The following is a 14206-nucleotide window of genomic DNA, read 5'->3' on the forward strand; positions in this document are numbered from 1 at the left end:
TATATTTTGGTCTTTTCACCATTAGTTCTAAACCTGTTTCCATAATTCATCAGTTAAGTATTTTTGTTAATCTGTATGGATGTATAAGTGTTATTTTTTCCTGAAAAACTGTAACACTGCATATCGTTCAAGGTATTTTATATTTTATTCTGGTGGTCCCTTCACTATTTTATTCGGCTATGTTGTACCTTTAGGATGCCTTACTTGACTTGTATAATTATTCTACCCTGTGGCAGTTGATTGTATTCGTCTAAAAGGGGACCCCAGCACGCTAGTGCTACACTGATCAGAACTCCGAACCAGAATTGATTATAAGGTCGGTATTGTCAATGATCCAAAAGCAACACTCGACTCTACGTGCCTTGTTGCATCTTTCGGCCGTTGTCGACAGACCGTCATCGTACAATGTCAACAATAGATTACTGAAACCTTGACATTTTCTAGAATGTTGCTTTCACATAATTTTAGTCAGATCATCTTAACTCTTCCCTGAAATTACATTTTTTTAATATTGTCGGTTAATTACGGCTACCGCAAGGCGATTTTATTCATGTGCAGGTGATAAACCTCAATTTCTCTAAATCCTCTTATTGTGTATGCTGTTGGGCGATTGTATAGTGTTATGAAGACCCCATCAGTAGCAATATTGGATCTTTTAAGAATATGACAGTGAGCCGTTTTCTGGGTGTGTTTATTTGTGTATTCATTTATAATCTATATCAAATTTTCATATGAGGGCTAAACTCTTATCTTCATCTAACGATGCTGCAACATCGTTCAAATGACCTCTTGATATGTAAGAAGTTCACGCGTTCAAGTCACCATCACTACAAGAAATTTGCATGCACCGAAATTAAGAAAAACTGAACGTAAGTTACGTAGATAATATGTGGGGTAGCAGCATCTACATTTTTTTCTATTGCGGATTGTTTGTTATGTTTTAATTTATTTTTAAGCGCGCTGTTGTGTGTTTATATAGGGATGAGTGTGTGCGATTTTGTCAGCCAAAGTCCCGATTTTACAAAAGTTTGCAAGCGTAAGAAAAATACTTGAAGTGGTTTAACGAAATTGAATAAGTGGCTGAACACATATTTCTTCCGCTGTTATTAATGCACTATTTAACTCCTCTGTTACCAGTGGCATCATTTAATCGAATATTACATAAAATACGTATGTGTTAATAGGTTCATATTGACCTTGTCGAAGCTGGAAGAACTAACTAATCGTATTAGTAAAATCTACGATTGTAGGGACGGAGCGCTTGTAGTTGCGCAGGTGTTTAGAGGTCTACCCCCGCCTTCCTCCACCTCTTTCTGTTTACATCGCGATACTACACGATCTCTAGTGTATACATTTCTTCACTTTATGGTAAAAACATATATATATTTGTACTCGTATAAATCCTTGTGATGATATTTAGGTACGATTGAAAATTCAAGAACTTTGTATGATTTTCATTGCAGCAGATTCTATCAAGACTGACGGTCATGGACACTGGAGTTGTAAAGTTTAGTAAGAAAGGAAGTGCGATTCAGTTTTTATCATTCATAGGATGTTAGTACGTGACATGGTTATCATCGAATACCATCGACTGTTATGATAAAACCACGTAGTGTTGCACTGTTGGTATCGCTACCGTGCTCCGACTTAGCAATTTTTATAGTTCAATGTCAGGGTTACTTTATATTTACATTGAACATTGATGTATTTTCAATTTTGGAACGATTTGTTATGAATATGTACGAGATATTAAAACACAACAATGTTATTCGTGCAAGGTTAACTAGAAATGGACAATTATTTTTCTATGTGATTGTGTATATTTTTTATTATTTGTTAAACAAATTACAATAACAGTGAACAAAGGTGAAAGGCCTACTCGGTGTTTCCTTTCGTTTCAACGGTTTTTCATTAATGTATTAACTTGGCCCATATTTGCACATACATCTTAAATGGAGTCAGTGTAGATGATAATTAATGATAGTGTGATTACAATGTTATTTTTATGAATGGACACTTGGAACTCTACTTGATAGTTGATGGATATTTGTGAACAGTGTCAGAAGCAAAATTTCCTTTGAGTATATATGTAATATTTCAAAATTACATTGTAGACTATGTAGAGACTGGGAGTGTTAATTTGTGCATTCATACTTTTTATTTATGATCACAAAGAGTTCATGCTCATTTTTGGCAATGAAAGAAAGAAAATTTGTGGAAAATTGTAGTAAAAGATTCTTTGGTCTAATTTGTTCTTAGGCATTTTTCTTGTTTCCACTTACAGGTGAAGCTGAAGAAAACGTGTAGAGGATGTACATTGTTTGAACCAAATCCCTCCAACTATTTCATATGGATAACTTGAAACAGCAACATAAACAATATCTACTTTGACTGGAAAAACTTACTTTAATTTGGAATGAAAAGGCATTTTCATTTATATAAAGACCTCCAATTCTTTAACAGTTTGCAAGCAGTCATATTTCATGTTAGTGTAATATATGGTCACATTGTGGACTGGTTATTGTCAGACGAGAATACAGTAATTATGTTTGTTAAGCCTGGTCTAATGTTTAGAGGGTGCTAGAATTATTATATTCAGAAAGGTTTATACATTCTTCAAAGATCAATTTCCATGTGTATACAGGCAGACTCTGCAGTTAAGCATAGAGGAGAAATTTATTTATTTGATCAACGGTGACGGATCATGGAATTTAAATTTACATAAGAAGTAACAAGTAGATGGCAAAAGAATTGTAAATAACTATTAAGGGATAACTTTATCCCTTATGATCTTTCATTCCTGAAATAGAATTCTAAAGTTGCCATGCACAACTATAGTAAAATTGCCTTAATTGGTAAACAGAGATGACCTATTTATATAGAAAAATACTGTAAACTTCATGATTGCTGTTTCATTCATAGATCTGCAGTATTACTTGTAGCATACAAATGGAGGAGCATAATCCCGTATTTTTTATTGGAGCGAGGTTTTACTCGTTTGCTGATTTACAATGGCATTTGAGAAGGTATATGGAGGAGAACCAGGTTGAGTTCTGGAAGAGGGATTGTAGGACTATAAGAGCAGCAAGGAAAAGGGGAGTTCATCATCCTATACAAGACAGACTTCTCTACCATGAAATAAAGTTCTGTTGTGTCCATGGTGGAAGAAATTTTAGGGCATCTGGCAATGGTCTTCGATATAAGTCGTGAGTATCTTCATTCAGCTTCGCTTACCTTCTGTCTGTATTCTTAGCAGTGTTAATCAATGTCGGTATTAAAATGTATTGCCTAACTCAACATGTTACATTTTACCATTGCATATTAAAAGATTTGTATTTCTTTCACAGTTCCCAGAGAAAAAACTGTTGTGCCCATATTGCATTAAGAACTTCCAAAGATGGGGAAAGTCTTGAAGTGAGAAGTTTCTGTGATGAGCATGTTCATGACTTGCCAAAGGTAAGATACATTCTTGAAACCTTGTTCAGCTGAGAAAGCTGTATTTAAAGATTGTCCATGAAGACTTAGAGTGGAAAGGGTAAAATAAAAAGAGAATGCATGCCAATGCAATATAGCAATAGAAAATTAAATAATAATTTTGTAAATTATAATGCATCAATGTAATATTATTCTTGGTGGAAATTGATAATAGATAAGGTTCTTAAAAGCTATAAACAAACAAACATAGCCATTTTGGTTCCTTGAAATGCCATCTTTTTGTTTTGGTAGAGGTGGAGGTTGAAGAAATTAAAATATGATAAATTCATCTATTCTAACCTAACCTAACAAACCTAAACTGAATTTATTAATGTAGTACCTGCTAAGATGAGAGGGAGAGTGGAGGGGTGTGGAGTGCATTCAGGGATGGAATGGGTGGGAATGATTTTATGCCTTTTCCTTTTCGGCTACCTTCCTTGTAAGGGGGAAAAGCCTTGGTATATGTATGTATGTACCTGTAATTCTAGAGGTCATCAGGGTCATTTTTGTCGTCTCTGACCTCCAAATCTATTAAAATACAGACTTCATTCTTTTCTGTATATGTTTTAGCAACATTTTCTGATGTTGATTTCTGCCAAGAAAAATATTTATTACATTGATGTATTATAATTTATAAAATTAATATTTAATTTTCTAATGCTATACCACGTAGGTGTGCACTTCTAAAAAAAATACTGTGGAAAGCATACCCAGTTTAGATTACCTGTCCAAGTCACCACTGTACACTTAAGCAACACCAGTGTAGAATAAGATCATAAGAATGAAGAAGACTGCAAGAGACCATAAGGCCTGCACTAGGCAGTTCCATGTTCAACCAACAAACTGCAATTGCTCAAGATTCAACCACCACACAGAAGACATGAATTGTACTACATTGTTTTACACGTAGTCATACTTCATGCATGCCCAACTCTTGATAACCATCCCTCTGAATCCTCTTTCTGCCCACCTGGCCAGGCTTTGGTGTGGCCATCATCCAGCCCTTCTAAATTACCAGAGTTTGGATGACTGTATCACAAATAACTCAAAATAGCTCTCTTCATCTTTCTGCAGCCTCCACAAACACAATACACCTGCTACACTACATAGCAGAACACACACACACACACACACACACACACACACACACACACACACACACAAAAACAACAACAACAACTCTTGTCTCCACAAACACATCACACCCGCTACACTACATAGCAGAACACACACACACACACACACACACACACACACACACACACACACACACACACACACACACACACACACACACACACACACACACACACACAAAACAACAACAACAACTCGTCTCTTCCTCCAAAACCACCAAATACCAGCCTCCAGAAACATATTCATAATCACGTCACTCACTGCTTCAACAAACTGAAACAGTACATTGCTGCATGCCAGACCCCCTGATATCCATCCCTCTGAATCGTCTTTCCCACAAAAGGACAGAGTCCACCTGGCCAGACTGCAATGCAGCCACCACCCAGCCCTTCTAAGCTACCAGAAGAGACTGGATGACTGCATTGTGGACAACTGCCCAGGATGTAACCCTTCATCCCATACTATTCAACACATAATGGAAGACTGCATTATATACAACCACACACGCAAACAACACAACATGCATTCTATAAAGGATTTTTGGGAAAACACCGTTCGTGCCCTGGCATTCCTTGGGGAGACAGGACTGCTCAGACAGACAGTCAAGGGAACAACAACAAAAACAATATTCATGTAACACTACATTGTACACAATTATGCATACATTGTACACAATTATGCATACCAACAACATATACTCTATAAGGGATTTGTGGGAAAACCCAATTCAAATCATGGTGTTCCTCAGGGAGATGGAGCTGCTCAGCCAGTTGGTCTATGGAATGGCAACAATAACAACACTTACACATTCTGGGTAGCTGCATAAAATCTCCTCACTGGTTGATATGGGTTGAACCAGTGACCTTAGCAGATTTCCTGGGGACCACCATGGGTCATATAACAAATGCCTCATTGAATAAACAAGTTTTGTGAATGAGTTTTGTCTGATGACAAATGGTACTTTGTGGTATGAACATACATATTTGCCTGTACACATAATCCCACTGGCTCAATAGTGCTTTGGCACATTTGCTGTAATTATTTCAGTTAGCAAACACTTCAGTTTAACCTCTTCCATATGATGATCCCTACATAGTCATCATGAGGCACAAGTGGGTGTAGGAGGATGCTGGTGTTGGCATCTTGATTACATCTATTTTGTAGCTGTAGCTAAGTGACCCCCGAATTCTGTGAATTGATTTGATCATGTTTTCCGTGTTTACTATTATTCAGAGGGAAAGAGAATGAGTAATACAGCAGTTACTTTATATTTTATAACACGAGTGGTGTGATGCATCGTACGTTAGGCATCTAATGCTGCACATGAGAATTTGACTTGTATTGAAGAGGTTAAGAATAGAGTCATGGAACAGATTCAATTTGTTATCCAAGGTTCCACAGTATATAATAAACATACACAAAGTAGTTTGAGAGTGTAATTAATTGTTGCCTTGGGTTCCACTAAGTGGAAAACTACAGTAGTCAGGAACAGTCCTTGGGCCCTCCCATAAATTTTTGGAAACTTTGGACTGTTATCTGTGTATTAGTGTGGGATTGCATATGTGTCACTAGCTGAAAGTAGGAGTGGAACAGTCACTGGGTGTCAGCTCTCAGTGTGTGAAAAGGTGTAAGGAATACAGTGTAAGTTATAGAGGGGGATTTTTGCCCCACTCCAGAGACAAAGTGACAACTCATCACCTGATGAAGGTGAGGGGGGGGTTGATGAGTGTTGAAAACGGGTAGCTTTGCTGCCCATTATTTGGGACAACTACATGCAGGTACCCATTATTGATTCCTTTGAGAATATCACTGTTGTGAAAGGTATAGGTATAAAGATTTTTTTATGGCCTTGTTCTGGTTACTCACTGATAATTTTGTGCTGCTTGTGGAGCATCATGATTGTTGTTGGGTTAAGGGGGCATAGAGGGGATATTAAGTTAAAAGAATACTGATTTTTATATTATCTTTTCAGGAGGAGATGGCAATCAATGCACCTGCACGTAAGTTGGCTTCATGTTCTACCCTTGTCAAGAATAACTGCCAGATTAGTCACTTCTGTGCTTTTAAACATGTGCTCACTTGGTCAGTTGTACCACACTCGCAAGCAAGTGTTGTTTCATATTTCTGAAAAGTAATATCAAGGTCTTGGGTTGAGTAGTCCTAGAAAGAAATATAGAGTAATTGTAAGCCTTAGAATAGTGGGTTGGTCTTGAATCATAGGTAATGAAGCAGTACAAATACAGGGAATTTGTGAAGTTTCATCTCACCCTAATCTAACCAGCCTTACTTAATCTAACTTGTCGAACTAACCAAACCTACATAACCTAAGTAACCTAACTTATCTAACTAAACTAAAAAATTGCTGTGCAAGCAGGTGAGACAAAAATTCACAAATGCCAAATACAGAATTATCCTGGCTAGATAACCCCAGATTCATATACCACACACAGGACACAGAATACTCATAATGGTTCACATTTATAGAGCACAAAGGTGGACATCTTTTGGGGGAATGAGCCATCCTAGAGGCTGTTGCCAAATATTCTGGGGTCAAAGGATTATAAGAAAGACCTGAGCTAACAGGGTGAAGAATTTATTCAGTTGAGCTAATAATCTGTACCTTCTATAAGGTTTGGTGGGTAGCTGCAGTGTACCTTTTTGAAGATGTTTTGGATTAGTTGTACCGTATTTGGCTCCCACATAGGGTGACATTTGGTAGTTCATAGACATTTTAACATTTACTTTATTAAGATGTAGTTTGTCCCAGGTAACCATGGAAGATCAGCATGATTTGCTCTCTTTCTCCCCCTCTCTCACTGGTGGCGCATTCAGAAGTGTGTGGGTCTCGCATCTTCCAAAGCACGGGTTTGAGTCCTGCTCGTCTCTCCGATTCCCAGCAGTGGCTGTTACCCGCCCCAACAGACCCTAAAACTCATAATATGGCAAAGGTGATGGCTTTAGCTGCAGGTATGTGCCTCCTGGTGTATGCTCCTCACCCTCTCCCCAATCATTAAGTCTTGAGATGATACTGGTGATAGCAACACAGTTTTCAACTCAGCACCACAACTAAACTATGGTAAATATTAAGTTCAAATTTGGTGTGCATACATAATTTATTGTGTTCTTTTAGATCATAAAATAGATGATTATTTGTGGGGAGGGTTTCATAAATTTCCACATCAGATGGTGTAATTCCAGATATTTTATTCAGCTAGGAAATTACCTGTTTTTAAGAATAGAGTGAATTATGTATGTTAATGAAATTTGGGCTAAGTGTTTACCTTTTTCCTGTTATGATTTGAATGAAATAATTAAATTATGTATGGAAACAAAATTTGAGCTTATATTTTCTTTAGTTTCATTATGGCAACAAGTTGAATGCTGCATGGAGAATGTGTACTATGGCCCTCATAGATGATAAGCAAGTAAAGGTGAAGTGGTAGGGAGGTACAAGGGACAAAGTTGAGGTTTGTGAGACAAATGCAAAAAGGCAGTATGTGAACTGCCAAATGTCACCATATATGGTAAATATGGACCTAAATAAGTTAATGGACTATATTGGGTCGTGACAGAAACTGAAAAAAGTATTGCTAAAAAGAGACAGGCTTATAAGAAATACAAGTGCTCGGGTGTTTTTAATAACTATCAAAGTTATATAATAATACAGAGAGATTTATAAAAGATAATAAAGAAATGAAAAAGACTAAAAAGTTAATATCGCTGATAAATCCAAAGAATCCCAGAGAATTCTATATATTAGAGATAAAAAGGTTATTAGGATTCACATTGGCCCACTATTATCTGCTGATGGAATGAAGGAATGTGTGATATTTTAAACAATTATTTTAGCTCTGTATTTGTAAATGAAACCCCTCAAAGTGAACTCCAAATACCTGTGAAAAGTCTAGGGTGAACTTCTACAGTAAATATAACAAAAAAAATTTAAAGGTGTATAGAAAAACTCGGTTAATAAAACACCAGGGCCTGATGGTTGGCATCCAAGAAACTTAAAGGAAATAAAAAATGAGATTGTTGTTCCATTAGAAATTATTTTCAAGAAATCCATCATATCCAGAGATGTTCCAAGAGAGTGGAAGCTAGCTAGACCTAATGTTACTCCCATATTCAAAAAAGGTGACAAAAAGAAACCAAATAACCACAGGCCTATAAAGATGAGGTGAAGGCAGTTGTTAAGATGATGAGAACAGGCAAGGCACCTGGGTCGGATGGTTGTCATGCAGTGTCTAAAAAAGGGAGGTATAGTGATCGTGGACTGGCTGGTGAGGTTATTTAATGTTTGTTGTGGGGTGGGTAGAGTCCCGGAGGACTGGAAGTGTGCCTGTATGGTTTTCCCTCAAACCCCATAAAGAATGTATATTGTGTTGTTGGCATGCATGATTGTGTACAATGCAGTCTTTCATAATGCATTGTATAGTATGGGTGAAGCGGTGCATCCTGGACAGTTATCTACAATGTGGTCATCCAGTTGCTTCGTGTAATTTGAAGGTCTGGATGTTGGTCACATTGCAGTTTGGCCAAGTGGACTCTGTCCTCTTGGGGGAGAGAGGATTCAGAGGGATGTATATCAGGTGTGGGGGTCTGGCATGCAACAGTTTGTTGATGGAGCAGGGATGCAGGGATGACCCGTCATTCAGGAGGTGCTAAGATAAGAGGGAGGGTGGAGGGGTGTGGAGTGTATTCAGGGATGGAATGGGTGGGAATGATTTTATGCCTTTTTCTTTTTGGCTACCCCCCTTGTAAGGGGGAAAAAGCCTTGGTATATGTATGTATGTATGTATGATGGAGCAGTGAGCAATGTGATTATGGATATTCTTGTGGAGGCTGGTGTCTGGTTGTGGAGTAAAAGAAGAGAGTATTGGGTGTTGTTTTGATGTTTCTTGGCATGTGTGGGTATTCTGTCATGTAATATAGTGGGTGGGCTGTGTGGAGGCTGCAGCAAGTGTTTACATGCCTTTCATGTCAAAGTGATCGACTTTGAGGACTTTTGTTTTATGGTGTAGATGGTCTGTAGGTGTTGATTTTGTGCAGCCTGCAGTTGTCTTTGGAACTTTGTTCTATAGTCTGTAGGGTGTTGTGGTGTGCCTATGAGTTTAGGGGCCCATGTGGGGTTTGTATAATTTATCATTATTTTTATACTGTATAGGTATTTTTTTTTTTTTTTTTTTTTTTTATCCATATGCTGTTTCTCCAATTAATTTAGGTGCATTAAGTCTTGGTGTGCATCTTGTCTTTGTGATGTTTTGTTTGAATGACGTGGGTGGATTGTATGTTACATTATTATCTGCTATGTGTATGGATATCCATAAACATATCAGACAAACTGATATTTCTTCACAAACAAATCTTTTTGAAAAAAGTAACCATCACTAACCACTTCAAAGCCAAGAGTTTCCTTTGAAGAAAGATGAGACTATAAGACATTTAACGAGTTAATGAGGTCCTGGTCCTGTATGGGTAGGACTCTAGGAATGAAATGAGTAATAGTGGCTACCTAACCTGTAAGGGAGAAAAAGCCTTTAGTATATAGATATGGATGGAGCTGTAAAGGATGCATTATTTATGTATATGGGGTTGTGTGATTTTCTTTCAGTTGGTGTTCTAAGTGGGGTGAGGGTGGGCAAGAACAGGTTGCATAGGTATCTGTTTTCTTCTTCATCTTCTTTCTTTTCTTTTCTTTTTTTCTCCTCCTTTCTTACTTGGGGGGGCCAACAATGAGTACCTATAAGTGGTGGTTCTGCTAGATGGACATCAGAGAGAATAATCTCATTGCTGCTCATCCTCAAAACCTATCAACACTCTTGGTTCCCTCTGAAGGTGCATTCCTAGGCACTACCTCTGGATTGCCCCCAAGATCTTATATCAACTTTATACTGTTTTTTTTTTCTCCAACTTGTCACATAAAGAGAGATGACTAGTTACTCCTCCCTTCCTTCTCTTATATGCATGTTTCTTCCCAGAATAATCCATGGGAGGATCCAAGGAATGTTGCCAGTTGCAGTGGGGCTGCAGGTTTTTTAAATTAGTGAAACTCAAGGCAACAGTTATACAGTAAGACCTCTCATTAATGGACGTTAATTAGCTGTGTTTTCGCTGTGTTTGCGGTGTTTTTGATGCTGTTGTTTTGTGCATGCAATCGCTATGCCACCCAAAAACCACTCCAAAACACCGAAAACACAGCTAATTAATGTCCGTTAATGAGAGGTGTCACTGTATATGTTTATTGATACAGTTCCTTGTTTCTTTCTGTACTCACTCCAGACATCCTTTGTACATCCAAGCCCCCCTTCACATTTATCCATCCACCTCATTCTTGTTCTTCTCTTCAAGATTCCTCTACCTGCATCAACACTGCATTTTTTTTCTGTCTTTGTTTATTTATTTATTTATTTTTTATATGACCACTTGTTAATCCTATTTCATGGCTCTTTGTCTTGCCTCCACATTTCTCATTCTCTCCATTCCTGTGGGCACAGCATGGTAGCACTCCTCCATGTAATGTGTGCATTCATCTCCAAATGCCTAGTTCTTGTATAATTTTTTTTATTCCATCCAGACATTTACATGCCTTTATCATTCTCTAACTCACATCCATGTCCATTCCTTTCACTGCCACATGTGACCCCAAGTACTTAATTCTCCACTTCCTCCAGCCTCTCACCTTACACGCTCATGTGCAGCCTGTCACCCTCATCTCTTTATTTTTGGCAAAATTTTCTGTCATCTTTCTCCTCTATCACACCCTTCCAAACTTGGTCATGAACTTTTGTTGTTATTAGAGGCCACTTAGGCATTTAATGGATTTTAAGTGTATGTGGTGGGTGGGTGCAGCCAACATGCCTTTGTTTTGTATGTATATGCCTCAAGTTTCACTGACTGGAAACCCAGATTTCTACAACTGCTAACAGTCCTCAGGCCCTCTGGGAAGAAACTTTGAACTTGTTAATGTTGTATAAATGTGGGGGTTTTCTGTGCCACCAGCTTATGGGAAGGATGAGGAGGAGGGAAAATGTCTCTGGTTGTCAGCTCTCCTTATGTAGGAAGGTAGAAGATAGGTACTTTAGTTGATATTGGTAGAGAAATCTTGGGCTTTGTCAGGAAATAGTGCCAACCTGGAGATGAAGTTGAGGGTGTTGATGAGTTTTAATGATGGGTGATTGGGAGACAATTCTCTCCTACATTGGTCTATTGTTAAATATGAATGAACATGTTTTTGTATAGTCCCGTCCACTGTTCTAAATGCTAAGGTCTACTTTTGTAATTGTGTAGTATGTGTATGTTTTTTATGCATATGCTTGAAATCGTCTTGTTTGTTTTTTCAGATATGAAATGTGAGACTGTTTTGGTCTCTCCAACAACTCTTCACAGTCAGGCCTTGAGATTGATGAGACCAGTTAAGAATGAACCTGAAGAAGACATAGGTTTAGATAACCAGTATGGATCTGTTAATCAATTAACCAGTGATATGGAACGAGAGGACATGCGGAAAGCATTGGTGGAGAGCAGGCAGAGAGTGGATAGTAGTTCACTCATGCAGGATGTCTCTGAAGAAGTAGTGAATTTCTCTGAAGCCACAACGAGTCAGGTCGAGTCTGGCGATGCAGATTGGTGCTTCCTAAGGAGCTTACTTCCTGATATGAAATTATTGGATGACACAAGAAAACGGCGCTTCAAACGCACTATGCTGGGTTTGCTAGATGACTTCATTCAAGAACATAACCAACAGAGCTGTAATAATGAATCGCACCAATCCGTCATGTATACGCATCAAGAATCTTATGCCTCAACCCCATCTCCACACTGAGCCCAGTTCAGACCGAGTCATTCACATCAAATCTTCTGCCTCATCAATCTCGTCTTTCTCTACATTATTAATCATAACCACCAGCTTGTTTTCATTGCATCCATCAACTCCTTCATCCACCATGTTGTCACTTGTTGCATCAACAGCAATTCCATGGACTTCATCTTATACATAAAGCTATCATATGGAAAATAATCATGTGCATGGGACTCATCCTCGCCACAGGAAATGCATGCCAACCTGTTGGTACACTTTGGCAGGTGCTGCTCTTACCTGCAGCAGAAGTGTGGTCAAATTTGGTTTCAATAAAGAGTTAATTGCATCATTGTCTTTTTCTTATCACAATATTTTAGAAAAAATATGAGAAAAGATGATACTTAGGAATTTATGTGTGTGTGTGTATTTACCTAGTTGTATTTTACAGGAAAGGGAGCTATGCTCGTGGTGACCCATCTTCATATCTCATTTTATCTAAACTATTTTTAAATTCATGTATTGTTTTTGCACACACTACTTTCTCATCTAACTTGTTCCAACTGTCTATTACTCTGTGAGGAAAGCTGTTCTTTCTCAGATCTCTTCTATAGCTGTCTTTCTTGATTTTCTTTCCGTGTCCTCTTGTATTTCTATCATCCCATTTTATTAGATCCTCTCTATCAATAATTTCTATGCCTTTCATGATTCTGTAAATAGCTATCAAATCTCCTCTCTCTCTTCTTTGCTCTAGTGTCTGTAGTTCAAGTTTTGCTAGTCTCTCTTCATATGAAAGTTTTGAGAGTGTTGGTGCCAATTTTGTAATTGCTCTTTGTATTCTTTCAATTTTTTTTATACATTTTTTTTGTACTTGGTGACCACATCGTTGCTGCATATTCCAATCTTGGTCTTATCAGAGTGATTAGTATTTTCTTCACCATTTCTTCATCCAGGTATGTAAATGCCACTTTGTTCTTATTAAATTATAAGTTTCACCAAAAATCTTATTTATTTGTTTCTCAGGTGACACATTATTTATAACTGACCCCCAGGTCCTCATTTTCAACTTTTTTTTATACCTCCCAATTTATATGATCCTGTTATTCTGTTTTTGCTTTTTCCAAATTCCATTATACTACACTTTTTAGTATTGAACTCCATTTCCCACTTCCTACTCCATTCCCAGACTTTATTTAGATCACTCTGTAGTGATTCACAATCTTCTTCTGTGTTCACTTTTTTTTTAATAGTTTTGCATCATCTGCAAAGAAGCTCACATAACTTTCAATTTCTTCATCCATATTATTAATATATATAGCAAACATTATTGGGGCCAAAACTGTTCCTTGTGGAACACAACTTATTACTTCATCCCAATTTGAGTGTTTGTCTCTTATCATTACTCTCATTTTTCTTTCTTGCAAAAAGTCTTCCATCCATTTAAGCAGTTTGCCCTGTATTCCTCCTTCGGTTTCTAATTTCTTAAGCAACTTCTTATGTGGTACTTTGTCAAAAGCTTTTTTTAGGTCTAGAAATGCACAATCAGCCCATCCATCTCTTTCTTGTATTATATCTATTAGCCTTGAATAGAAACATATTAAATTGGTGATGCATGATTGTCCTTGTTTGAATCCAAATTGCCTTGGATTTAGCACTTTTTTTTTTCCCCCTAAATATTTTACCCATCTACTTTTGATAATTCTTTCACAAATTTTTGCTATTGTACTTGTTAGAGAGACTGGTCTATAGTTGGTAGGGTCTTCTTTATTTCCCCCTTTATATGTAGGTACTATATTTGCT

At 37.6% G+C, this 14206-nt stretch overlaps 1 protein-coding gene across 3 annotated transcripts; it reads left to right on the forward strand.

Moving 5' to 3' along the window:
- The first annotated feature begins 1237 nt into the window (after positions 1 to 1237).
- Positions 1238 to 12755, forward strand: LOC143040736 (uncharacterized). Of its 3 annotated transcripts, none has more exons than XM_076212117.1 (6): positions 1238 to 1368; positions 2285 to 3206; positions 3348 to 3456; positions 6584 to 6611; positions 7444 to 7578; positions 11952 to 12755. In XM_076212117.1, the coding sequence occupies exons 2-6, from the start codon at positions 2950 to 2952 to the stop codon at positions 12431 to 12433; spliced, it is 1011 nt and encodes a 336-aa protein (XP_076068232.1). In that variant the 5' UTR covers positions 1238 to 1368; positions 2285 to 2949; the 3' UTR covers positions 12434 to 12755. The 3 variants fall into 3 exon arrangements, with proteins under 3 accessions (XP_076068232.1, XP_076068234.1, XP_076068233.1); XM_076212118.1 differs by lacking the exon at positions 1238 to 1368 and adding an exon at positions 1410 to 1512; XM_076212119.1 differs by lacking the exon at positions 7444 to 7578.
- Positions 12756 to 14206: the final 1451 nt, after the last annotated feature.

This window comes from Oratosquilla oratoria, chromosome 29, assembly GCF_046742065.1.
Source record: "Oratosquilla oratoria isolate Oo_2021 chromosome 29, ASM4674206v1, whole genome shotgun sequence".
Lineage (NCBI taxonomy): Eukaryota > Metazoa > Arthropoda > Malacostraca > Stomatopoda > Squillidae > Oratosquilla > Oratosquilla oratoria.

Coding starts and splice junctions, on each gene's coding strand:
- LOC143040736 (XM_076212117.1), top strand. CDS start 2,950: ATGGAGGAGCATAATCCCGTATTTTTTATTGGAGCGAGGTTTTACTCG. Junction 3,207..3,347: donor AATGGTCTTCGATATAAGTC/GTGAGTATCTTC, acceptor TTTCTTTCACAG/TTCCCAGAGAAAAAACTGTT. Junction 7,579..11,951: donor GGTGATGGCTTTAGCTGCAG/GTATGTGCCTCC, acceptor TTGTTTTTTCAG/ATATGAAATGTGAGACTGTT.